Source organism: Stegostoma tigrinum, chromosome 30 (assembly GCF_030684315.1).
Source record: "Stegostoma tigrinum isolate sSteTig4 chromosome 30, sSteTig4.hap1, whole genome shotgun sequence".
In the NCBI taxonomy this organism is placed as follows: domain Eukaryota; kingdom Metazoa; phylum Chordata; class Chondrichthyes; order Orectolobiformes; family Stegostomatidae; genus Stegostoma; species Stegostoma tigrinum.
Window position 1 is genome coordinate 21,668,593 of NC_081383.1, and position 27,050 is coordinate 21,695,642.

General features: G+C 41.9%; 1 protein-coding gene across 1 annotated transcript in view; it reads left to right on the top strand.

Annotated features, from left to right (window-relative positions):
* Window positions 1–27,050, top strand: part of LOC125465649 (unconventional myosin-Vb-like) — a 139,038-nt gene that overhangs the window by 69,548 nt on the left and 42,440 nt on the right. Inside the window, exons 22-24 of the mRNA XM_059638583.1 lie at window positions 440–673; window positions 12,544–12,637; window positions 20,706–20,854. Coding sequence (XP_059494566.1) covers window positions 440–673; window positions 12,544–12,637; window positions 20,706–20,854 — 477 coding nt within the window. The remainder of the gene's footprint in view (window positions 1–439; window positions 674–12,543; window positions 12,638–20,705; window positions 20,855–27,050) is intronic.

A 27,050-nucleotide genomic window follows, 5' to 3' on the forward strand; every position in this document is an offset into this window, starting at 1 on the left:
AGCACACACACTTCTATTTTGGCTCAGCGAGGTTTAATCACCAAGGAACATGTACTGGAAATGCACACCAGGTCAACCTATTCGAGTAAAGAGGGGAGAATTTCTATTTTTAGTATAGATCTTTGATCAGAGTGGGACTGACGAGGCATACAGACACTTCTCCCTACAGGTGTTCACTTGACCTGTGTATTTTCAGATTTCCAGACTTAGTGTTTTTATTGCGACTTATTTATCAAGATGGATTGAAAAATGAATAAGTTGACATGGCTTGTAGTTCAAAATATTCTGATCACTTTGACATGATCTGTATGCTACACCTTGACACTCCTTATCCTAATTTTTGACCATCAAGAAGCAATTGCTGTTGCCACGTTTGAAGATTGTTGACAGCTGATGTGAGCTGGCAAAGTAACATTTTGTTTCTGAACTTGATTTTCAGAGCAAGAACAACAAACTGCTTTTAGAACAAATGGCAGCACTTACTGCTGCTCGTAGAAATGAGGTGGAGAAACTTAGGAATGAAATAGAGCACCTCCGGCATAGAACAGAAGAAACTAAAATCTTGAATCTGCAACAGCAAATCGCACAACTCAAAGAGGAACTGGAGGCTGCACATAAGGACAGAAGAGATGCAGAAGTTCAAGCATCTCAGGAGTTAACTGCATTGAATCAAGTAGGATTGTATTTTTTTTCCTCCTGCAATATCTGCAGTAATTCTTGTATACCCCATAGCATTTTTTTGTTTTTAAAGCAAGATTCACTTGTTTTAGCAGCAGTCTCCATTTTGGTAAACAGGTTTCATAAAGGCATTCAAATTCTATTGTTTCCTGTGAATAATGGACTATTTAATTTCAAGATGCATTCAGTCTTGGTGATTTCATTCACTTCTGACCCTATCTATTAACACGTGGCTTTTGATAAAGGAACTGTCAATTGACAGTTCCTTTGGTTTTTAAAAATAGACAATGCTATTCCACCTGTTTCAGAGACAGTAGGAACTGCAGATGCTGGAGAATCTGAGATAACAAGGTGAAGAGCTGGATGAACACAGGCCAAGCAGCATCAGAGGAGCAGGAAGGCTGACTTTTCAGGCCTAGACTGAAGAAGAATCTAGGCCCAAAACGTCAGCCTTCCTGTTGCTCTGCTGCTTGGCCTGCTGTGTTCATCCAGCTCTACTCCACCTGTGTTTGAAATGACATTTGACATGGAGATGTTAGGCATTCAAACATAGCGCAGACTTTATTCCACTATACAGGGATTCAGCCTGAGAGTAAACTGTTCAATGACCAAAGGTTTCTTTGTTCTTGTACAGGTTATGTCTATTGCTCAAGCACGCACTTGGTTTACACTCATCAGAGATAATGGGAACTGCAGATACTGGAGAATCTGGTAAGTGTGGAGCTGGATGAACACAGCAGGCCCAGTAGCATCTTGGGAGCACAAAAGCTGACGTTTGGGGCCTAGACCACCCTTCTGACCCTTTTTCTGATGTTTTGGGCCTAGACCCTTCATCAGAAAAAGGGTCTGATGAAGGGCCTAGGCCCCAAACGTCAGCTTTTGTGCTCCTGAGATGCTGCTGGGCCTGCTGTGTTCATCCAGCTCCACACTTAAACTGTTGTTGTGTAAACCAAGATAGAGGCAACTATAATAATAATACCTCATTAGAAGGCTAGCTCAGTTTGTGGTTGGATAAACCCTTTCCACTGCAAGACTAATCCAACTTTTCTTGTCACCATGTTCTACATTTTCAAGCAACATGATTCTGCATAGAGTAATTATCTCTGTAACATTAATGTGTTTCTATTTGTATAAGGTCATATGATACCAGGGTTATAGTCCAACAGATTCATTTGAAGACAAGCTTTTAAAATGATAGTGATTGGTTTCCATAAGCTTATGCCATGTTCCCACATTCTGTCCATAATCTGAAGCCTCTTAAAACATAAAACTTTATTAATAAACTTTCCTGAATATATTCAGTGGCTTAACCTTGACTGCTTTCTGTGCTCGAGAATTCCACAGATACATTACCTTCTGAGTTAAGAGAGTTTTCCTCATCTTAGTCTTAAAATGGTCTACCTTGTATTCCTCATTTCTAGACTCACCTGCCAGGGAAAACATGTTCCCTGCATTTCCTCCGTCTAGCCTTTAAAATTGACTTTGACTTTTTCTGTGGCTAAATAGCTGTATTGCAACTACTGGGAGGGATTTCATCTAAAAGCCTGGGTGCATCTATATGGTTTAATATGTTTTGAGGTTTACAGTGGTGACAAGACAGATTTTGTGATTTCACAACAAAAATTACTCATTACCAAAACAGTTTGTGCCTTTTTATCGTGTAGCTCTGTTAAGTTGGCATTTAATGCTTTACTTCAGCCTGTAAAGCCTCAGCCATATATTGCTCTATACCAACCTCTCAGCCAGCCATATTCCCATCCAGATATCCATCTGGTTGTATAATTTTTTTGAACCAATGCTTAAACTCCATTGAAGCAAGACAGTCTAATGTAGTTTAATCAAAAACAGTTTTTATTTAATCCATTGCATGATCTAAATGGCAGGCTCATTGTTTACCCCAGTTGTTTTGAGACTTATGTTCTTGTTAGAAATGTGGTAACATTGAATTACTGTGCCACGAATCATGAGTGGATCAGATAGATTAGTCATAAACATTTTGGAATTTTACAAAACCTAGCAACTTTTTCCTTTTCCTGGTGGTAACCCCTGACCACCACTAATGCTGTTGAACTTCACACTGAAATATTTTGTGGAAATACCTGTCATTTTAAGATTGTGTTTTCATGATCTGCAACCCTGCAAAAATTATTGCTTTTGGTGTGATTTTGTAGGTGTTTTTGAAAGGGTAAAAGGGAAGGTTCACAACCTTGAAGCTGACCAGTTGGTATTGTAATACCAATGTTTTCTCTAGTTTTCCAATCATCTTTCTAGATAAGAACATTTTTGTCAAACAAATTGTACCTCTTTGCAACATCGGATTGGTCTGGTCTCTGGGACTGTTGATAAAGTGCGTGTGCCAGTCTGTTTAGGCAGTCTTGATACATAGTGACCCAAATATTTGAGTGCAGATTGAATGTTACGATTTAAGGTGTACAATGTATTTGCCGCAGCTTAACTTAAAATGTTTGAAGTCTTTGAAAGTTCAAATGTGAGGTTTTTTGCGTTCTTAATTTCTTATTGAACATTACTAGAATAATATGGGCAAATGTGAATTCTGATCATACCTCTCAATGCTGAATTTAGTTTTTGAAAATTTTCCAAGGTGGTTTTGAGTACAATGATTTCTTGATTGTTATTGAACTAATCCAGAGAACATAATCCTAGTTGTACAGTGCAGAAACAGCCTTCAGACCAACTTGTTCATGCTGACCATATTTCTTAAACTACACTAGTCACATTTGCCTGCATTTGGCCTGTCTCTCTCCTAAACCTTTCCTATCCATGTACCTGTCAAAATGTCTTTTTAAATGTTGTAATTGTACTCTCCTCCATTTACCACTTCCTCTGGTAGCTCATTCCATGTGCACACCACCCTTTGTGTTGGTGGGGAGGGGAAGGTGGAAGTTGCCCCTCGGTCCCTTCTTCAAATCTTCCCCCACCTTCGACCTATGCCCTCTCTAGCTTTGGATCCCCATACCAGAGGGAAAAGACCTTAGCAATTCACCTTATCGATGTTCCTCATGATTTTATAAGCCTCAAGTCACTCAACTTCCTACGCTTTTTGGGGGTTGGGGAAAGGAAGTGGGGGTGACAGTGGTGTATGTCCCAGCCCCTCCTTTATGACTCAAACCCTCCAGTCTTGGTAAAATCCTTAGTTAATTAATTAATTGATTTTTGCACCATTTCCAGTTGAATAACATGCTTCCTATAGCAGGATGACCAGATTGTACACAGTACTCCAAATGTGGCTTTACTGATGTCCTGTGCAGCCATAACATGATGTCCCAACTACTGGCTGACAAAGGTAACCATGCCAAATGCTTTCATCACCAGCCTGTCTACCTGTGGTGCCATTTTCGGAGAACTAGGTACCTGCACTCTGAGGTGCCTCTGTTTGACAACATTCCCCCCCCCCGCCTCGCAAAAAAAAAAATAAACCAGGACCCTACCACTAACTGTGCAAGCCCTGCCCCTGGTTTGCCTAACCAAAATGCAACACCACACATACTTAAATTAAACTCCATCTGCCATTCCTCAGCCCATTTGGTCCAGTTGATCAAGAATGCATACTCTTAGAAAACTGTCTTAGCTAGCTACTATATCACCCAGTTTTGGTGTCATGCACAAATGTACTAACATGTCTCTTGTCTCTTGTATGTTCATTCAATTCGCTGATGCAAATGACAAACAACAGTCAGCCCAGCATCAATCCCTGCAGCGCACCACTGGTCACAGGCCTCCAGCCTGAACAATAACCCTCAACCACTACCCTCTATCATCTCCTGTTAAATTAATTTTGTCTAGTTGACTAGCTCCCTGGGGTCCCATGTGAGTTCAACCTTGTCAAATGTATTGTCTATGCAGAGTTTGACAAAATTTACTACTCTGCCTTCATTTATCTTGATCATCTCTTCAAAAAATTCAATCAGATTAGATTCCCTACAGTGTGGAAACAGGCCCTTTGGCCCAACAAGTCCACACCACCCCTTAGAGCATCCCACCTAGACACATTCCCCTATAACCCACACACCCCCGAACACTATGGATAATTTCACACGGCCGATCCACCTAGCCTGCACATCTTTTGGACTGTGGGAGGAAACCCATGCAGACACGGGGAGAATGTGTAAACTCTGCACAGACAGTTACCCAAGGCTGGAATCTAACGCAGGTCCCTGGTGTTGTGAGGCTGCAGTGCTAACCACTGACCCACTGTGCTGCCCACAAGTGAAACATGATTTCCCATGCACAAAGCCATGCTGACTATTCCTAGTCAGACTTTGCCTTTTCAAATGCATTTAAATCCTGTCTTTCCGAATCCCCTCCAACAACTTGCCCATCACTGTCTACCAGTCTATAGTTCCCTGCTGCCTTGCTTTATTTAATGACACAACATTAGCCACTCTCCAGTCTTCCAGCACCTCACCTGTAGTTATTGACAACACAAATATCTCTGCTAGGGGCACTGCAACTTCTTCCCTAGCTTCCCACAATGACCTGGGATACAATTGATCAGGTCTTGGATTTATCTGCCTTTCTTGCATTTTTAAGACTTTCAGCACCTCTTCTGCAATGTGGACTGTTTTTAAGACATTACTATTTATTTGCCAGAGTTCCCTAACTTTCATGTTTCTGTGGTAAATACTGATGTGAATTTCTTTTTAGGATCTTCCCAATCTCCTGTGGTTCCTCACAGATGGCCTTGTGGATCTTTAAGGAGCCCTATTCTCTCCCTAGTTACTTTTTTTGCATTTAATATGTGGAAAATCCCTCCAAACACTCCTTCACTTTATCTGATAAGGCTATCTCATGTCCCTTTTCTTTAAAGCCCTTTTGATTTCTCTTAAATGTACTCTTACACTCCCTATAATCAAAGAATTCACTTGATCTATACCTGACCTATGCTGCCTTCCTCATTGTTCTTGACCAGAGCTTCAATATCTCCAGTCATCCAGTGTTCTCTAATCCTGCCTGTCTTACCCTTCATTGTAACAGAAACATGCTGGTCCTGAGAGCTCATTAATTCACTTTTGAAAGCCTCCCACTTGCCAGATGTCTCTTTGCCTGTGAACAGCTTCCCCAACCAACTTTTGAAGATTCCTGTCCAATACCATCAAAATTGGCCTTGCCCCAATTTAGAACTTTAACTTGTAGACCAGGTCTTATAGGTTTCTACAACTATTTTTAAAACAATTGGATTAGGGTCACTGGTCCTGAAGTTCTCAGTCACTTACCTTCTTGGGAAATAGGGCAGGCAAGTTTTTCTGTTGTCTACATATTAAGAATGCCCTTATCAGTATGGCAGTCCTAGCCCATGATTGAAGAATTAAGATTGCTGACTATTACAACCTCATTATTCTCACTTCTATCTGTGATCTCCCTACATATTTGCTCCTCAATTTCTTGCTGACTATTGGGGGCCTATAGTAAAACCCTATCAATGTGAACCCCTTTCTCTTATTTCTTAGTTACACGCATATAGCTTCACTGGACAGTCCTCGAGGAATATCCAAGCACAGCCATGATGTCGTCCTTCATCAAAACTGCTACTCCCCCTCCTTTTGCCTCCCCTTCTGTTGTTCACCTAGTATTTGTACCTCAGCATTTGAGCTGCCAGTCCTGCTCTTCCCTTGGCCATATTTCTGTAATAGCTACAATATCCCAATCCCACGTTCCCATCCATGCCCTGGATTCATCTGCCTTTTGCAGCGAAATAAATGCAGTTTTATTGATCAGTCATCCCTCCTCCTCTTTCTGTACTGGTGTCTGCTTTGTCTATTTGACTTGCTGTCTAACTTCTGTATCAGCCTTCACCTTGTCTCACTGATGCTCAGGGTTGCTGCTGCTCAGGGTCTCTCACCTGCTAGCTGTTAAACTGCAGCACTTGGATTGCTATGACACTATTCCAGTTAGCATTAGTAGTTCTGCAAACGGCTGAACAAATCTTTTTTTCTCTTCTGTACGTGATCACTATTTAATGGTATCCTGACTGAGTGCATTCCACTTCCAGTTTTATAAATCAAGTTTAGTTTAATTTACATCTTAACTGACTGAAACTGACATGAACAAATGCATGCTGTAACCTAGTGAATACACGCATGCATCACCTTCAGTCTAGAAAACCTACAGGATGTTAGTGTCAAACAACTGACTCGATAATTCCATAACTAGTCCCAGCACACACACTTCTATTTTGGCTCAGCGAGGTTTAATCACCAAGGAACATGTACTGGAAATGCACACCAGGTCAACCTATTCGAGTAAAGAGGGGAGAATTTCTATTTTTAGTATAGATCTTTGATCAGAGTGGGATTGACAAGGCCTGACAACACCCACCCGACTAATTTTAAACCCTCCCGAGTAGTTCTAAGAACACCAGAATAGGAATAGGCCATTCAGTCCATTGTACCTGCTCTAGCATTTAATATGATCATTAATTCCGAGGAGGACCAGGAGGCTGAAGTGGCAAACAGCGAGATATTTGTGAGGTGTTTGCTCCACGGACGACAAAGTTTGAGCTAGTTTGCTGCCCAAAACAGCCAATGACATCACTATTGTCACGTGATCACTTAGTCAGTCCACCAAATGGGCACAAATTTACAACATCCCTCCCCCTTTGCATCAAGCTTTCTTGCGAAGAAAGCATTCTGAATATTTGCCATTGTACACAACAGTCAGTTAAGACTTTGCAGAGGTCAGTCAGTGCTGCGTGGCTGTCAGGATCTCAGGCATCTCTTTTTCTTGTTTTAGGTGTGCTAGGTACATGACCTGCTCTGTCTTTGTGCAAACCTCTGAACATCGAGTTGTCTCAATGTTGTGGTATTTTCTGCTAAGGTGCAATCTCCCTCAGCTCATCAGCATTCCCATGTAAGTTGGATGCTGACGTCCAATTGTACATGTGAGCGCTGACAGCAGCAATCCCCACCTGTGCAAATGGCTGGCTGATGAAGGTATCCCTGTATCAATAGTCTGTTAGGATGGATTCCTAGCCAAACAAGTACAGTGGAATTGCCTAATGCCAAAAATGATTCCTGGAGCTGCTTTCTCTATCTGCATAGTTTTGCTTCTGCTTTGTTTAAAGATCTTGATGCAATAGTTACTAGTTTCTCCTTGCTGTCGAGTCATGAGAGAAATGACTGCTCCCACACCATACGGTGATGCATTGTGTAATAGTTGCCACAGTAACTGTAGGTCAGAATGGGCCAGGACTTCTAGCTATAAATAAAGTCCCTTGTCTTCTGTAAAGGCTGTTTCACATTGACCTTTCCACTTCCGGTTCTTATTTTGGCATAATAAATCATGCAAAGGATTAAGAATGGTTGGTTGCAAGATTTGGGTCAGATCTGCCCTAAAAATTTAACAAGCCCAAAAATGTTTATAGTTTACATTTTTAGGTTTTTGTGTCTTGGTTATGTTCTTACTTTTTGAAGGTGCCTTTATGTAGTCCCTTAGCATCAATGATATGGCCTAAATATTATATGGAAGATTTAAAAAAAAATCATGCCTGTTCTCTCATTCAGATTGTAATTTTCATGAGTTTTCATCTAAATTGTGAAGATGGTGTTTTTTTTTTGTTTCTCTCCACGATTAAAATATCATCCAAGTAACACTAGATACCTTCTGATCCATGGCATGTTGGAAATAACGGGTGCAGATGGAATTTCAATTCAGTCTTTTGTATTTGATTAGTCCTTGGTAATTGTAACAGTATTTTTGTGACTTGATCTGTGTTAATCTGGAAATAAATTAACATCAGCCAAGCCTAACTAAAAGCTGACCTCCAGCTATTCCAGCAAGCACATCATCGATTTAAAGGCAAACTTATACTGTGTTCTGTGCATAGTACCAGATTTATTATATGCAGCTGCTGTGATTTTAAGATCACTGATTCATCTATCATCTTCACTGGCATGATAGCAATGGCCCAGTTGCTTATATTTACCCTGATTCTGTCTCAACCCTTGCTGTGATTGCATTAAGCACAGACCTAGCCTTCGATATGCAGGTGGACTGGGTGAATAATGTTGCTGGTGGATCCAAAGAAAGGGAATTCATGGAATGTTTACAGGATGGCTTTTTGGAACAGCTTGTGATGGAGCCCACAAGGGAGCAGGCTATTCTGGACTTAGTGCTATGTAATGAGCTTGATTTTATAAAAGATCTTAAAGTAAGGGAACCCTTAGGCAGCGATCATAATATGGTAGAGTTCAGTCTCCAGTTTGAAAGAGAAGGCAAAATCGGATGTAATGATGTTAGTTAAATAAAGGTAATTACAGGGACATGAGAGAGGAATTGACGAAAATCAACTGGAAGCAGAGCCTAGCGGGGAAGACCAGAACAACAATGACAGGAGTTTCTGGGTGTAATTGAGGACACAGTACAGAGGTTTATCCCAAAGAGAGATTATCTGGGGTGGGATTAGACAGCCACGGCTGACGAAGGAAGTCAGGAAATGTATCAAAGAAAAAGAGCCTATAAAGTGGCCAAGAGCACTGGAAAATCAGAAGATTGGGAATGCTACAAAAACAAACACGATAATAGAGAGAAATAAGGAAGGAGAGGATCAAATATGAAGGTAGGCCAGCTAGTAATATTAGAAACAATAGTAAAAGTTTCTTTCAATACATAAACGAGAGGCCAAAGTAGATGTTGGGCTGCTCCAAGTTGATGCTGGAAGGCTAGTGATGAGAGATAAGGAAATCACTGAGGAATTTAATAAGTATTTTGTCAGTCTTCACAGTGGAAGATATTAGTATGCCAACCATTAAGGAGAGCCGGAGGCAGAGTTGAGCATGGTAGGCATTACAAAAGAGAAAGTTCTAGCAAAGCTACAAGTCTTAAAAATTGATAAATCTCCTGGCCCCCATGGGCTACATCCTAGAGTTCTGAGGAAATAGTGGAGGCTTTGGTTGTGATCTTTCAAAAGTCACTGGAGTCTGGGAAAGTCCCAGATGATTGGAAAATTACTGTTGTAACCCCCTTGTTTAAGAAAGGATCAAGGCAAAAGATGAAAAATTATAGGCCGATTAGCGTAACCTCCGTTGGTAAAATTCTAGAATCCATTGTTTAGGACGAGATTTCTAAATTCCTGGAAGTGCAGGGTCAGATTAGAACAAGTCGGCATGGATTTAGTAAGCGGAGGTCATGCCTGACAAACCTGTTAGAATTCTTTTGAAGAGGTAACAAGTATGTTAGACTAGAGAAACCCAGTGGATGTTATTTATCTAGACTTCCAAAAGGCCTTTGATAAGGTGCCTAACAGGAGACAGCTGAGCAAGGTGAGGGCCTGTGGTGTTTGAGGTGAGCTACTGGCTTGGATTGAGGGTTGGCTGTCTGACAAGGCGGAGAGTTGGGATAAAAGGCTCTTTTTGGAATGGCAACCGGTGATAAGTAGTGTCCGGCAGGGTTCAGTGTTGGGGCTGCAACTGTTCACTTTATATATAAATGGTCTGGATGAAGGGACTAGGGGCATTCTGGAGAAGTTTGCCGATGATATGAAGATAGGTGGACAGGCAGGTAGTACTGAGGAGGCGGGGAGATTGCAGAAAGATTTACAGTTTGACAGTGGTCTGGGAAATGGCTGAAATTCAATGTGAGTAAATGTGAGGTTTTGCACTTTGGAAATAAAATACAGGCGTGGACTGTTTTCTAAACGGTAAGAAAATTCATAAAGCAGAAGTACAAAGGGATCTGGGAGCGTGGGTCCCATATTCTCTAAAGGTTAACTTGCAGGTAGAGTCCGTGATTAAGAAAGCGAATGTAATGTTTATCTCAAGAGGGTTGGAATATAAAAGCAGTGATGCGCTTCTGAGGCTTTATAAAGCTCTAGGCCCCATTTAGAATAGTGTCCAATTTTGGGCCCCCACGCCTCAGGAAGGACATAATGGCCCTGGAGTGTGTCCAGCAGAGATTCTCTCGGATGATCCCTGGAATGGTAGGTTAAATGTATGAATGGCTAAGGATCCTGGGATTGTACGCATTTAGAGTTTAGAAGGTTGAGGGGAGATCTATTAGAATCTTACAAGATAATGTATGGCTTAGAAAGGGTGGACGCTGGGAAGTTGTTTCCATTAGGTAGGGAGACTAGGACCCGTGGGCACAGCCTTAGAATTAGAGGGGTAAATTTTAAAATGGAAATGAGACATCTTTAGCCAGAGTGCTGGGCTTGTGGAATTCATTGCCACGAGTGCAATGGAGGCCAGGACGTTGGATGCCTTCAAGGCAGAGATTGATTTAAATTCTTGATCTCCAGAAGGAATCAAGGGCTACGGGGAGAGTGCAGGGAAGTGGAGTTGAAATGCCCATCAGCCATGATTTAAGTGGCGGAGTGGACTTGACGGGCCGAATGGCCTGCCTTCCACTCTCCTGTGTCTTACGGTCTTGTGGAATGCTTTTGCTTGAATCTCATGAGCTGCCAGAGGAAATAGTAGAGGCTAATACAATTATGTATCCAGATACCTCTTTAAATGTTGTAAATTAATAGGAAGGATATAGAAAGATATGGGCCAACATGCTGGCAAAAGAAATTTATCTAGGATATCTGTTTGGCATGGACGAGTTGGACCAAAGGGTGTATCTCAATGCTGCATATCCTGACCCTCTGACCTTGACTACCCTGTTAACAGACCACTTTTAAGACCACAGAATGAAATCCATCTGGACCCAGTGTCTGCTCCATCAGTTTGCTTAGTTCCACTTTCTTTGATTTTAATTTTGCCAAGTTCCGCTCTCCCTTTACCATCTGATTTATGATGACTACTAGAAGTTTTTCTTCTATTCCCCATAGGGAAGACACAAGCAAAATATTTAGTTAGTTCATCTGTTTCTCTGTCTATTACTAACTCCATTCTCACTCACTTGACACAATATGGGCCTTTCAAGAGGGGTTTGTTCTGTCCTCCTTCTCCTAATCAGACGTGTTGTCAATCTGGTTTGGAGGTGTCTGCTTCATGGAAAGCAGAATAGAAATAACCTTTTTTAAAGCTAGATAAGAACATGAATGGGCAAAGATAATGTCACACAGACCCAGGATTTTAGTTCTGCTTTTTTGTTGATGTTGGGAGTTTTGAAATTGAAGCTTCTAGACATAGAATGAATTTAGCAGCAGAGAGACAGCTGTCAGTGGTCCTTCTCCGGACTGAAGGAGATGGCAAGTGAGGGAAATCTGTTTTGCTGAATTTGCCTTTTGTCAATGTGTGTTTATGGGATGCAGCTCGGTTTTTTTTTTGAGTAGCTAAACATTATTTTGTTTAGTCTGTTGATAGTTAGAATTATGCCAATTCTTGTATTTTAACTGTGGTGTAAGGAAAACTTTTTTTTTTCTTAAAGCCAAGTAGCTTGACCAACCAATCACATCTGGAACAGAGTGCCTTACACTAGGCTATCTCCTCGACATGTTTTGAGAGAGTTTGGTCTGGCCGATAGCACACTAGAAGACCAATGTTCAGTTTAATTTATTCTCTTATAAATACTTATAGAAACTCTTGCTATCCATTTTTGCATCTTGACCAACTTCTTTTTGTACAGGCTAGCTGCAGCCATTATTACTGAAGACTAATCCCATCTCTGGTTTGTTTGGAGGAACAAAGGCTTAAGCTATTCCCAATAAATCAAAACTTGCAGTATTAACCTAATTTTTTTAAACCATTTCAAGCAGATTCTATATACAAAACAGGCTGCTGAATTCTAATAAATTTGCATGTCATACTTAATGTGTTAAGCTTTTCACTTTGCAGTGGGCACCTACTGTGAATGTACTTCATATTGAAAGTTTGGAAATGTCATTTGGTCTCGGGTATAAACTGCTTTGTAGCTCTGCCTTTCAATGTTCCTGGTGGTGTTGAAGTTTTTTAAAATCTGTTTCAGCGCTTGGGTATTCTTGAAAAGGAGAAAATTGATTTAAGTGATGAAAAAGAAGCTTTAAACCGATACCTTCAAGAACAGTCCAAGATTATTGAAGGTATTTTTAATAAAATTGTCTTAAATTTATTGATGTTTCTTTCTATTAGTTTCAGTTCTAAGCACTGTTTCATGTAAAGCAACATTTAGGTTGACGGTCTCTATTTGACACTGAATGCGGTACTCACCAGGTATGAATTTCTTGCTTTTAAAAAGGTGCAAAGCTAGGAAGTGATGCAGTCTATTCCTACTCCCACATGTAGAGAACATTTAGTCAAAGGAACACTTTCTCCACCTAATCAATGAAAGCGATCAGGTAGTGAACAAATGTTCATCCCAATTATAAAACAATTTTGAATTCCCTCTGTTCTGATTAGCCCTCGTCAGCCTCGCTGCAAGAGACTTGCATTCGCTATAGTCAGCGCAGGAATTTGATTGGGATTTTGTTTTGTATCCACTTTACATTCAGATGAATTTCTGAAGACAGCATGGCCAAAACTGCACATAGTATTCCATTGCATTGGTTGCTGGCAGAATGAAATAATTACAGCAGCTTATTTTAAGCAAAAATGTAAAATAAACATGTCAAGATGTGATACTCTAAAACAGGCTGAATTAGACTGCAGAGATAGTAGTAACTGCTGATGCTGGAGAATCTGAGACAAGGCGTACAGCTGGATGAACACAATAGGCCAAGCAGCATTAGAGGAGCAGGAAAGCTGACATTTCTGGTCTGGACCCTTCTTCAGAAATGGGGGCGGGGAAAGGGGTTCTGAAATAGAGGGCGGAGGCGGATAGAAGATGGATAAAAGGAGAAGATGGGTGGAGAGGAGACAGACAGGCCAAGGAGGGGTTGGAGCCACTGAAGGTGAGTGTAGGTGGGGGGTTATGGAGGGGATAGGTCCCTCCAGGGAGAGAAGACAAGTCAAGGGGGTGGGATGAGGCTAGTAGGTGGGAGATGGGGGTGGGGCTTGAGGTGGGAGGATGGACAGTTTAAGGAGGTGGGTACGAGCTGGGCTGGTTTTGGGATGCAGTTGGGGGAGGGGAGGTTTTGAAGCCTGTGAAATCCACATTGATACCTTTTTGGGGTGGAGGGTTCCCAAGTGAAATGAGGTGCTGTTCCTGTAACCTTTGGGTGGCACTGCAGGAGGCCCAGGATGGACATGTCGTCCTGGGAGGGGGAGTCGAAATGGCTCATGACTGGAAGGTGCATCGTTTGTCGTGAACTGAGTGTAGGTGTTCCACAAAGCAGTCCCCAAGCCCCCACTTTGTTCCTGTTGTGGCCTCCTCTACAGAGAAACTGTGTACCACGTTAGCAGATGTGCAGGTGAACATCTGCTTGATGTGGAAGGTCTTTTTGGGGCCTGTGGTGAGGGGGGGGGGGGGGGTAGGTGGGGGAGTGGTGGGTGTAGGGGCAGGTGTAGCACTTCCTGCGGTTGCAGGGAAATATGGTGGGGAGTACCAAAGACCTCTTTTCTCTCCCCGCCCTTATCTGCTTTCCGGATGGAGTCACAGAGAGAGTGGTCCCTAGTCAGCCCCACCATCCCAGGCACTTTAGAGATATTCAGTTTTTTAAACTCCCTTGATTGAGCTAATTATGAATAAATTATTTGAATAATTGTAATGGGTGTAGTAATGGGTCGTGGTCCACATAGGCACCAATGACAAAGATAGAAAGAGGGATAGGGATGTCAGGCAGGATTTCAGGGAGCTAGGGTGGAAGTTGAGAGCTAGAACAGAGTGGTTATCTCTGGGTTGTTACCCGTGCCACATGATAGCAAGGCAAAGAACTAGGAGAGATTTCAGCTGAACACGTGGCTGCAGGATGGTGGGCCTCAGGTACATGGATAATTGGCGCTCATTCTGGGGAAGGTGGGACCTCTACAAACAGGACGGTCCCCACTTCCAGAGGGGCACTAATATACTGGGTGGAAAATTCGCTAGTGCTATTCGGGTGGATTTAAACTAGCTCCGAAGGGGGATGGGAAACTGAGGTGTAGTCCTAGAACACAAGAGGATGAGCGTAGGGAGGAGATGGTCAGGACCTCACTGTCACAGGAGTGTGCTAGCGGACAGCGTGCTGGCGGACAGCAAGCTGGCTTGAAGTGTGTCTACTTTAATGCCAGGAGTATCCGGAATAAGGTAGGTGAGCGTGAGGCTTGGATAGGTACCTGGGACTTTGATGTTGTGGCCATTTTGGAAGACATGGATACAGCAGGGTCAGGAATAGATGTTCCAGGGTTTAGGCCTTTCATTAAGGTCAGGGGAGATGTGGCTTTGTTGGTCAAGGACAGTATAATGGCAGCTAAAAGAACCTTTTGAGGACTCGTCCACTGAGGTGGTATGGGCTGAGGTTGCTGAGGGAAGGTTTGTCGACTGAGTCAGTATGGGTGGAAGTTAGGAACAGCGAGGGAGCAGTCGCCTCACTGGGGGTTTTCTACAGACCCCCAAATAGCAGTAGGGAGATTGTAGGACTCATTGGCCGGCAGATTGTTGAAAAGTGCAAACGGAGCAGGGTTGTTGTTATGGGTGACTTCAACTTTCCCAATATTGATTGGAACCTCCTTAGTGCAGATGGTTTGGATGGAGCTGTTTTTGTCAGGTGTGTTCAGGAGGGTTTCCTTACTCAGTGTGTGGACAGGCTGATGAGGGGGCAGGCCATTTTGGATTTGGTGCTCGGCAATGAGCCAGGACAGGTGTCAGATCTCGTGGTGGGAGAACACTTTTGGCGACAGTGACCACAACAGCCTCACATTCTCCATTTCCATGGAGAGGGAAAGGAGCAGTTACCAGGGGAAGATATTTAACTGGGGTAAAGGAAACTATGACGCTATCAGGCAGGAGTTGGGAAGTACCGATTTGGAGCCATTGTTCCACAGAAGGTACTGCAGACATGTGGAGGCTGTTTAAGGAGCAGTTGTTGTGAGTGATGTATAAATTTCTTCCTGAGATAGACAAGGGGTAAGATTAAGGAGCCTTGGATGACGGGTACAGAGGTGCTTCTCGTCAAAAAGAAAAAGGCAGCGTACATGAGGTGGAGGAAGCCAGGGTCTACCACAGCTTTAGAGGATTTACAGGCTTGCTCGGCAGGAGCTCAAAAGTGGACTGAGGGCCAGGAGGGGGCACGAAAAAGGCTTGGCAGGAAGGATTGGGGAGAACCCAAAGGCATTTTACTCATATGTAAGGAATAACAGAATGATCAGGGAGAAGGTAGGGCCAATCAGGAATAGTATAGGGAACTTGTGCGTAGAGGCTGAGCAGATAGGGGAAGCCCTAAATGAGTTTTTTGCTTTGGTTTTCACCTAAGGAAAGGGACCTTTGTGAATGAGAACTTTGAGGAGCAGAAAAATAGGCTTGAACAGATCAAGATTGAGGAAGTTGATGTGCTGGAAATTTTGGCAAACATTAAGATTGATAAGTCCCCAGGGCCAGACCAGGATTTATCCTAGGTCGCTCTGGGAAGCGAGCAAGGAGATTGCTAAGCTGCTGGTGAAGATCTTTGCTTCCTCACTCTCCACGGGAGTCGTACCGGAAGATTGGAGGGAGGAAATGTTCCTTAGTTCAAGAAAGGGAATAGGGAAATCCCTGGAAATTACAGACCAGTCAGTCTTACGTCTGTGGTCAGCAAGGTTTTGGAAAGATTTCTGAGGGATAGGACTTATGACTATTTGGAAAAGCATAGCGTGATTAAAGGAAGTCAGCAAGGCTTTGTGAGGGACAGGTTATGCCTTACAAATCTTATTGAGTTCTTTGAAGAGGTCACAAGACGGGTTGACGAGGGTCGAGCAGTGGATGCGGTGTACATGGACTTCAGCAAGGCATTTGATAAGGTTCCCCATGGCAGGCTCATTCATAAAGTCAGGAGGTATGGAATACAGGGTGATTTGGCTGCCTGGATTCAGAATTGGTTGGCTGACAGGAGGCAGAGAGTGGTTGTAGATGGTAATTATTCTGCCTGGAGGTCAGTGCTGAGTGGTGTCCTGCAGGGCTCTGTTCTTGGGCCTCTGCTCTTTTGTAGTTTTTATAAATGACTTGGATGAGGAGGTTGAGGGGTGGGTTAGTATGTTTGCTGATGACAAAGGTTGGAGGTGCCGTTGATAGTATTGGGGGCTATTGCAGGCTTCAGCGAGACATTGACAGAATGTAGAGCTGGGCTGAGAAATGGCAGATGGAGTTCAACCTGGATAAATGTGAAGTGATGCATTTTGGAAGGTCGAACTTAAATGCTGAATACTGGATTAAAGACAAGATTCTCGGCAGTGTGGAGGAACAGCGGGATCTTCGTGTTCAAGTACATAGCTCCCTCAAAGTTGCCACCCAGATGGATAAGGTTGTTAAAGTATATGGTGTTTTGGCATTCATTAACAGGGGGATCGAGTTTAAGAGCCGTGAGGTTTTGCAGCAGCTCTACAAAACCCTGGTGAGACCACACTTGGAATATTGTGTCCAGTTCTGGTCGCCCTATTATAGGAAAGATGTGGAGGCTTTGGAGAGGGTGCAAAGGAGGTTTACCAGGATGTTGCCTGGACTGGAGGGCTTGTCTTACAAGGAGCAGTTGACTGAGCTCGGACCTTTCTCTCTGGAGAGAAGGAGGAAGAGAGGTGACCTGATTGAGGTGTACAACGTAATGAGAGGCATGGATAGAGTCGATAGCCAGAGACTTTTCCCCAGGGCAGGATTGACTGCCATGAGGAGTCATAGTTTTAGGGTGTTAGGAGAAAGGTATAGAGGAGACGTCAGAGGGAGGTTCTTCACCCAGAGAGTTGTGAGTGCATGGAATAGTTTACCAGTGGTAGTCGTGGAAGTGGAGTCATTAGTGACGTTTACGTGACTGCTGGGCATGCACATGGACAGCAGTGAATTGAGGGGAATGTAGGTTAGGTTATTTTTTGGATTAGGATTATTCCACAGCACAACATCGTGGGCCGAAGGGCCTGTACTGTGCTGTACTTTTCTATGTTCTAAGATGGTTTATGAATATGTTAGTGATCTAACTGATGACACTGAGTAGAGTAGAAGAACAGATCAGAGAAAGCATATAATGGGCAGGAGTAAGATGCCAAAAGCTGCATTTGGGAGTGTAACTCTGTGTAAATACTGAAAGAAAAGACACATTTGGAATACAAGACCACATGAATAGGAGCTGCCTTACTGTAAATGTAGAATGTTCATCATGTTAAAATAAAAGGGGGTCAATTTTTCAACTTTATTTCACCAAAGAACATTTAAAAACAAATAACCAGATGCCAGTTGGCCTTACATCTGTCGTTGGGAAAATGTTAGACATAGTCTTCAAAACGTTAAGCACGTGTTCAGTTTTTGAATTCGTGCAACCCAAAGTAAACCTAGAATACGCAATTTATTTTTAGTGCTATATAAACTGGCAGATAATGTATACAAATGTGTTAAATTCTGGGTCGTAGTTTGAGTCGTTCAGTCCTCTGGCTGGATATCTGTGAAGTGGCTGTGATATTTGGACTTGAGTATGTTTGTTTTGGGAGAATACTGTCTCTGGAGCCAAGGTAAGCTTCCAAGTTAAATGCCCAGGAACATAGACCCAGGTATTTTTCTGTCTGAGTCCCCAGAAATCTCCGTCCCTTGATCTCTTTCAGCTCAACACTTTATGTAGCAACTGTTTGCGTATCAACTCCACTGCTTTGTAAATCAAACACTTAATGGAATTCAGTGGCTAATTCACCAATGTTTACTTGAAGGAATAGGTCTGAGACAAACATGACGTGAATTCCATTACATTTGACTCCTGAGATCCTGTTGCATTTCTCTGCTAACTGCTCCCAGGTGTGCATGGATGTTTTCTGGGTGGATCCACTTTGTATTTGGTACTTTTCTCCCATTTTTTTTTTCTCCAGTCTGTATTGTAGCATTTTGTTTTAATTGGGAGAACCAGAGACCCAGCTTCAATTTAAATGGCACAAATATTTATATGACGACACAAGGCTTGCTAATGCTTGTTAGTGCATCATGCAGTGGTAATTTGGCCAAAGAGCTGCAATTAGGATCATATCTGGTAGCTGGGCTGTTATGTCATTGAATTGGTTGAACTACAGCAAGAAGCATTCTCAGTCCCTCAGGTCCTGCTGTAGTTGTCATCAGATGAAAATTCCACTCCCCTTGCTATTTTGGAAGCATCACATGATATGCTATGGATTGCTGCTGTTGTTTCTTTGTTCTTAAAGTTTTTGACCACAGTCGTCATTCTTCTAATTACATTGTCATTTATGAATCATTTCGTTTTACTAGAAGATGACATAAGCAAAATGATGCTTCAGTGCTGGCCCTACCTTTTTTCTATTTCTTTAGAAAAGAAATGATTTGAGCTTTCAAAATAGCCTCCAGCTCATCAATTTTTTTTTTGTCCAAAGCATACTATTAAGAAAATTATTTTTTACTTTACTGTGCATTGTGATGCTGTTGCAAATGCCCATTTTTTAACTTTATTGACATTGTCTTTGACATACAAAACAAACTCCCTCTTCAAGTGTGAACTAAAATATTTCTATTCTGTATAGAAGTTGTACATTATTACTAGTCCAGATTCTTCACTCATTGTGTTTGTAGTACTGTAACAATAGGCTTCACCCATCGGTGCCTATGTATATTTCTTATTCACATGTTAGTGTTATCACCACAAAACTGTCTTCACCTGGCAGTGTGTTCATCTGGACCAAATTGAAACATGATGCAAAAACTGACTCGACCTGTTAAGTGTGTGCAGTTTTCTAGCTGTGCAGCTTCTGGAAATGGAAGTTGAACAGTGGTATGACCAATATATGTACAGCAAGGGAATTGAAGTAGGTGATGAGATTGACCTTCAACACAGATTGAAATCAATGGTTGGAGTCCCTGATTTATCAGTGTTAGCGCCTATTACGAAGAATGTAATAAGCACTTTCTAAATGCATTAATGTGATCAAGCCAAGTCAGCATGGCTTCATGAAGGGGACATTAATGTTTGACAGATTTATTGGAAATCTTTGAAGATGTTACAAGCAAGACAGATAAAGAAACATCTAAAGATGTATTATATTTGGACTTCCAAAAGATCTTTAAGATATTGCACATAAAAGTATACGATAAGAGCCAATGATGTAGGTGTATTAAAATGGATTGGCTAGCTGATGGAAAACAGTTGGAATAAAGGGGACATTTTCAGGATATCAACCTGTAACTAGTGGAGTGCTACAAGTAACAATTGCAATACATGATTTGGATGAAGGAAATGAATGTACTGTCGACACGTTTGTGGGTTGCTTTGCACATAGGAAGACAAGTGGTGAAGATGATTGCCCATAAAGGGATATGGACCAGTTAAGTCAGTACCTTTAAAAACTTGGCAGATGGCATATAATATGGAGAAAATCTGAGGTTGTGTTTTGGCAGGAAGAATGGAGGAACTGAACATTACTTAAACAGGAAAACTGTGGATTTCTGCACAGAGGGATTTTGGGGCCCACTTGCGTAAACCACCTAAAAGCCAGCGTGTGTGTTCAGGTAATAAGGAAAGAAAATAGACAGTTGATCTTTTTGTTTCGCAGGGACTGAAGTATAAAATAGTGTCTTGCTGAAGTAAGACAGGATCAAAACCTCAGTTGGGAATTGTGTGGAATAGACTTGAGTTACAGGTTTGAATTGGACTGAGGCATTGAGAATGTCACAGCTTAGCCATGTGCCCCTGAACTAAAATTAGGTAATTGGGAAAGCCGGCTAAGCTCCTAGCCCAGATTCAATGTCTGCAGCTTGTTGAACATCTACCAATAACCACCAAGCTCCTATTACAAACATAACTCATGCTAAGTATCAACATACTTGGAGCTCGATAACAAGAAATTACACCGTATTAGTTAATTATGGGAACTGTTACTTTTAAAGGAAAGCATTCTAGAATATCCAACACTGCTTGTTCGCATACTTTGCTTAAAGCTGCATTGTCAAATTTGTTTTAATGATAGCAATACAAAATTGAAGGATTGCATTTTGCCTGAATATTTGACATTTTGAGCACTGCTATTTTAAAGATCTTGTGTCCTATTGTCCCAACCTTGTTCACCATCAATAGTTAATGGAGTGCAAGCCTAAGTAACATGGTATTGTTATTTGTATAATTAAAGATCAAATTGCCCTGAAGGTGGCACTGAAGAGTCAACAGTTGCATGCTGAATTTGAGGAAGAGCGATTTCATTACCAGAACCTTGTGAAAGAATTCTCCCATCTAGAACAAAGATGTGAAAATCTGAAAGATGAGCTGACTTTCATTAAGGTAATTTGAACTTTAATTTGCTTCAAATATTTACAATACTAAGAGAATAAATGTGTCAAAACCTTTTTTCAGTTTTGTGCCACTACTTTAGATATCAAGACTGATCAAGTCTAAAGATGAGGTTTTATTAATGAGAATATGAATTTGCTCTACATGTACTTTTTAAATAAATACCTTGTAAACCTGAGCAGTTGGCCAGTGGGAGAACACATGAGAAACCCATCCAAAATCAATTTTATCCATGTGTACATTGCCAATATCACCTGAATTTTCTCAGGTCTTCAGAATTCTATGATCAAAATAAAATACCCAATAGTCTACTGGTTTACTTCTGTAAACAAATTTTGTATTTTAGGTTGCATTTAATGCTTTTGCTGAAATGACTTTATCACCCTGCAACAATGCAAAGTAAACAGCGTAGCTCTTATTTTCTGTTCTTGGCGATGACAAGGAGGCAGCAATTTGACCGCCGTTAGCTTTACACTACTATATAAAGTTAACCATAATCTTGACTTTTAAGAGTCTGCTGGACTGTCTTTTTATAATAGTGTAACTGGCTATTTCCCACCTACAAATGGATTGAAGTTTTTTATTCCTGTGGCCTGCTAGAGGATTTTTATTGATTCATGGGATGAGGGGGTTGCTACCTAGGCAGTGCTTATTGCCCATCCCTAATTGCCCAGAGGGCAGTTAAGAGTCGACCACATTGCTGTGGGTCTAGTGTTGTATGTAGGCCAGACCAGGTAAGGATGGCAGTTTCCTCTCTTACGGACGTTAGTGAATCAGATGGGTTTTTCCTGACAATTGACAATGGATTCACTGTCATCTTTAGATTCTTAATTCCAGATATTTATTGAATTCAAATTCCACCATCAGCTGTGGCAGTATTTAAGCCCAGGTCCCCAGAATATTATTCAGGTCTCTGGATTAACAATCCAATGATACCACTACCATTGCCTCCCCTGTATATTAGCGTGATACCTAATCTTAGACCTTGCTGGAGTGGAAACCAAGCCCTGCTAATCTGTTATCACTAAAGTTAGACATTAGAGTTAAACTACACAAAATTCCACAACTTACCTAACTTTCAGACTTGGGTTGACAGAAAACACTCTCTCTCTCCAGCTTTCTGTACTTAACAAGAAGCATAATTAGACTCCCAGCTACAGGGAACCAATTATGTACTGTCAGCACAAATCTAGCGCTCTCATTCACAGGAAAAATATATAGGGATTACATGTGGAGGGAAAGACTGGAAAAGCAGTTGTCCCTGTTCACTGATTTTTGCTGAGATGGTTATTGTGCTATTAAGAATGTTGCCTCTTGATCTTCCTTCTCTATGCTTTTACTTGTTTGTAGGATGCACAAAGTGACTGGTTCACACTTAGGTCTCTGACTTGCTAATTAAAAATAACTTAAGTATAAATAAATTGATTTTCTTCAGGCTTAGTGGTTTTTAACTGTAGAGAATCAAGTTCCTGAGTTTGTGGAGATCTAATGTTGTCTTTTCTCTTTTTGTTCAAGCCCTATGCTATTCAGCTACCTTGGAGCCAATCTGTTTAGCAGCTAGGAGGCGTTTTGTCACTTGATAACTAACTAGCCACCTACAACAGGCAAACCAGCCAGCTGTTGCTAGCTGAATCTCCACTTTTGCTACACTTATCTGTAAACCACCTCCACTATAGTTTTGAAGCAGCTGTTGTGTAAACTGTATTTACAGTAAGTGTCAGGTTAATTGCTTTCAAAGTGTGGTGATCCTCAATCCTTTGTTTTTTTTCAAATCAATTATTTCAGTGAAGTCTGCAATCGAAAATACAGAATATTTTAAAGATATGATCTTTGCTGAGTATGATGTTTTAAGTGAGGAGTGTTCAGCCGCCTCATTCCTTTATTTTACTTGTCTATTTAATTTATTTGACAGTTGCTTAGAGACCAAGAGGAAGGATCTAGGCCACTTTTCAAGCTTCCCAAGCACAGGGTTAAGCTTCTCTTGTATTGAGGCTTTGAAAATATTTGTTCAGTGATTTTTATTTTACATCCTACCTTTCTTAAAAATTTATTTTATTGTAGTGAATTCACAGAGGTAACTCTTTCACTAAAAGTTTGTGAGAAACGGTCCCTGCTCTCAAATTCCGCCTGAAACAAAGCGTTTGGAAACAAGACAATTTTATTTTGTACGACCTTGCAAGAAAGGGTGTCTGCTAGACAGGCACACCCACACAAAGTTTAAACATTCTTATACAATTTACGAGTTGCAGAATCACACCTCCCTGCTCCCATTGGTCTTATCCTATCATTCCCCGTCCTGTCGGACAGCCCTTTGTTGTCCCCTTTTCTGCCGGCCAAAGGCCCCATTCCCCCTCTCTTTTTACTGCAATCCTTATTTGGCTATCTTTAAAGAGCACTAGGCATGCTGTACGTACGAATCGTCAGGTTTGCAGAAATAAACCTCTGCTACAACACCCTTATCTCTACCATGTCCTTGTCTGCAGAAAGAATGTTTCTGGTCGTGCTAACTGCCATCTTTACAGAACCTAATCTCTGGTTAATGATAAACTTCTGCTACAAAATCTTGTGAATTTCTGCTTTTGCAAGATTCCATCATTCATCCTTACCTGCAGAAACAACGCGTTTAATCTCTCAAGTCAAGCCAATGGAACTTCTCTGTGCAATAGAATTTAATAATGAGAAACTATTTAGTATCTGTTTCTTGTATTACAACAGTTGGCTATAAAATATTTTGTGGGTCAGTGGTCACAATGGTGTACAAAATGCATGTTTCAATGCTGAATGTGACATGTGAAAGCTCAGTTTATATGTTAATGTAAAAGAAATTACTTGATGCTGTAATTGTCCAACATCCTAATCTGCCTGATGGGCAGCATGGTGGCTCAGTGGTTAGCACTGCAGCCTCACAGCGCCAGGGACCCGGGTTCAATTCCAGGCTCGGATGATTGCCTGTGTGGAGTTTTCACATTCTCCGTGTCTGCGTGGGTTTCCTCCAGGTGCCCGGGTTTCCTCCCACAGTCCAAAGATGTGCAGGCTAGGTGGATCGGCCATGCTAAATTGCCCATAGTGTTCAGGGGTGTGTGGGTTACAGTGGGATGGGTCTGGGTGGGATGCTTCAAGGGGCGGTGTGGACTTGTTGGGCCGAAGGGCCTGTTTCCACACTGTAGGGAATCTAATCTAATCAGTTGCAGCCTGTTTTGCAAGGAGGTGATGAGACTGTGCAGGGGGGAGGGGGAATACTGATTTCTTTGTAGTCTTGGCAAAAAAAAACACTATATGTGAAGTCACTTTAACCCGATTGGATCAGCCACCTGACTTCTAACTATCTCATTTCAGGTTAAATGGTTAAAAATTTCTCCAAAATGCTACCTCCATCCACTTTCCCAGGCAACCAGTTTGGCCACACTAGTGCATAATGTTAATGACCTATTTGACCTGAGCTGAGTTTCAGTCCTCACATCCTTGCTATTTTTAGCTAGTTTGAACTGCCTTCTCTGCCTGGCTGAGCTCATCCTTGTTTTGACAACTTCTCCTTTTTAACTCCTTTTGCTTTCTTCAGGTCAAAAGTATAGTCATGGATACCTGTGTAGGCCCCAGTAATGCTTGTCTCTGTGGATTATGTGGAACACAGCTTGTTCCGGTCCTACTCTCCCACCTGCAACACTCAGCTTTCTCAACCGCACTAATGTTGCTTCCCCCCCTCCCCCGCCAGGTCATCTGGAATTGGAAAAATGTATCTATTTTGCTTCCATTTTCCACCCTGCTGTCACCTTAACCTGGTCCATCTGACCCCTCCCTTCCCTTGCTTGATATTCAGTTCTCATATCTGCGGTAAGCTGGCCACTAATCCACTATAAACTCCGACTCCCACAGTTACCTTTTTGATTGATTTATACGTCCTCACACCTTGGTTCTTGTAAAGACTCTGTTCCATTTTCCTATTCCTCTGTTGCATCTGTGTGATGCCACCTTCAAAAGGGGGCCCTCTGAAATGCCCACCTGCCTCATCCAAGGATTCCCTGCCACCATGGTTGATCGGGCCCTTAGCCAGATGTGACCCATTCCCACACTTCGGCTCTCTTCCCCCACTCCTTACGACAACGATAGGTTCCCCCTTGTCCTTATCTACCATCCCACCAGCATCCACATCCAGAGGATCATTAGCATCTGTTTCTGCCACCTCCAGTGGGATGCTCTCCAGTGGGAATGTTCTGGAACAGTTTTGTCCACTCCTCCTTCATTACTAACTCCTCCCCCCAATATCCCAATGGCACCCTCTGTTGCAATCGCAGAAGGTGTAACAGCTGTCAATTTACTGCTTCCCTCTTTGCTGTCCAATGGTTCCAACACCTTCAGCTGATGCAGCAATTCACTCGATTGTAGTCCACTAGATTTGCTGCTCACAGTCTCATCTGCATCAGAGATGAAGCACAGACATCGGTCACCACTTTACAGAACACCCTCAACTTGTTGCCTGCCACTTCAACACACACCATTTGTTTCTTGGCTAACATCTCTCTCGTCTTGCTGCAGTGCTGTAACGTGGCTCAGTGCAAGAACACCTTTCACTTGGGAACCCCGAAGCCTTCTGGACTTGATTAGAGATCAACAACTTCTGGACTTGAACGCCTTCCCCCACTTCCCCCATGCACCAGGCCTTGTCATCTCTTAAGCTACTACCACAAACAAGCTATTGCACATGGTTCCCATTAACGTTAACAGTTATCAGTTTCCCCAGATAAACTCTTAGCTGTTTACTTGCCTAACTGTTTTGCGCTCATGTGGTTTCATGCTCTCCTCTAATCGTTCTCCTGCTCTCTCACGCTCTCCCTCCCCAACCAACACTCCGTCTTCAGCGCATATACCAACCTTTTCCTAGCTACAAACAGTCGTCACTGGCCTCAACATTTTAAATCAGCTTTCTCTCATCGAATGCCGCCAGACCTGAACTTTTCCCTGCAGTTTTTTATTCCACTTCCTGCCTGCATTATCCTATTTCACTCCTCTAGTTTGAATAATTTTCTGTCTTTATCAATAGTTTTGAATCTCTTTTGAAGACAACATTACCAATTCAAAAAAAACATTTATACTGCATGAGAGGGGAGTGCTGATTGGTTAGCCATAGACTCTGTTCATCAATGTTTATTTGCCAACGTGCTACTCCAGGAAGCCACAGACATGTGCACTACAGTTCTATATCGTGGTGTTACAGACCTGCCCCTGTATGAATCAGTACTTGTTTGACTTCTGAACTTGTGCAATTAAGTTCATTTTGGCATCATATATACCCAAGTAGTGTAGCCATGAGATCTGTGCTATATCTTGTTCTGTCAAATATTCTTTAGATTTCATGAGAAAATTGTCTTCAATGGATTGGCACCTAACCACTTAACTATTTGCATGTTTTCAATGTGCAGATGAGTTACTTGAACCTACTGATGCATGCAAGAATTTCATTTGTGCAACTTAATTTGCTTCAACCAGTATTTGCATTTCCACTAGAATGGAAGAGTGAAATGAGTTCAGTGCCCAAGTTGATAGATTAGTGCAGTAGGGAACCCTGAGCCAAAGGGACTGTGAAATAATAGAGAAAGAGATCAGTAGATATGCTGTGGTAGGCATTTAAACAAGTACTCCATAATGATAAGGAAGAGCCACCTGAGATAAAGACAGGTGCTCTGGGAAAGCATGCAATCAAAAGTGAAGGTATACAAAGTGGTGCAAACTGGTGGCAGGCCAGAGGATTGGGAATTTTTTTGGGAACCAGTAGCAGATGACTGAAAAGCTAATGGAGGGTGAAAGTCATTTTATGAAACTGAATTGACAAGAGCTCCTACAGCTTTATAAAAGAAAGAAGCTTTATTGTTCCCAGAAGATCAATATGTACGTCTGCATGCTACCTGTTGGCAGCTTCTAACAACAGTGTAATCTTTACACGTGGTGAGAATACTCCTTTCGCCAGCAACTCCATTGTCTCTATATTGTCATCTAATATTCAATGGATAAGCTTGCTTCAGTTAAATATTTGGAAGACAAATGCTATGTTTACTTTGTAACCACTGACTTATTTATCTTCCTGGTAAGACTGTTGAAAATTTGACGTCATACTTGATAAAGACACAAGCTTCTGACCACCTCCCGTGATATCATCTGATTCTGCAACTGTATCACTTCATCTGCTTAAACT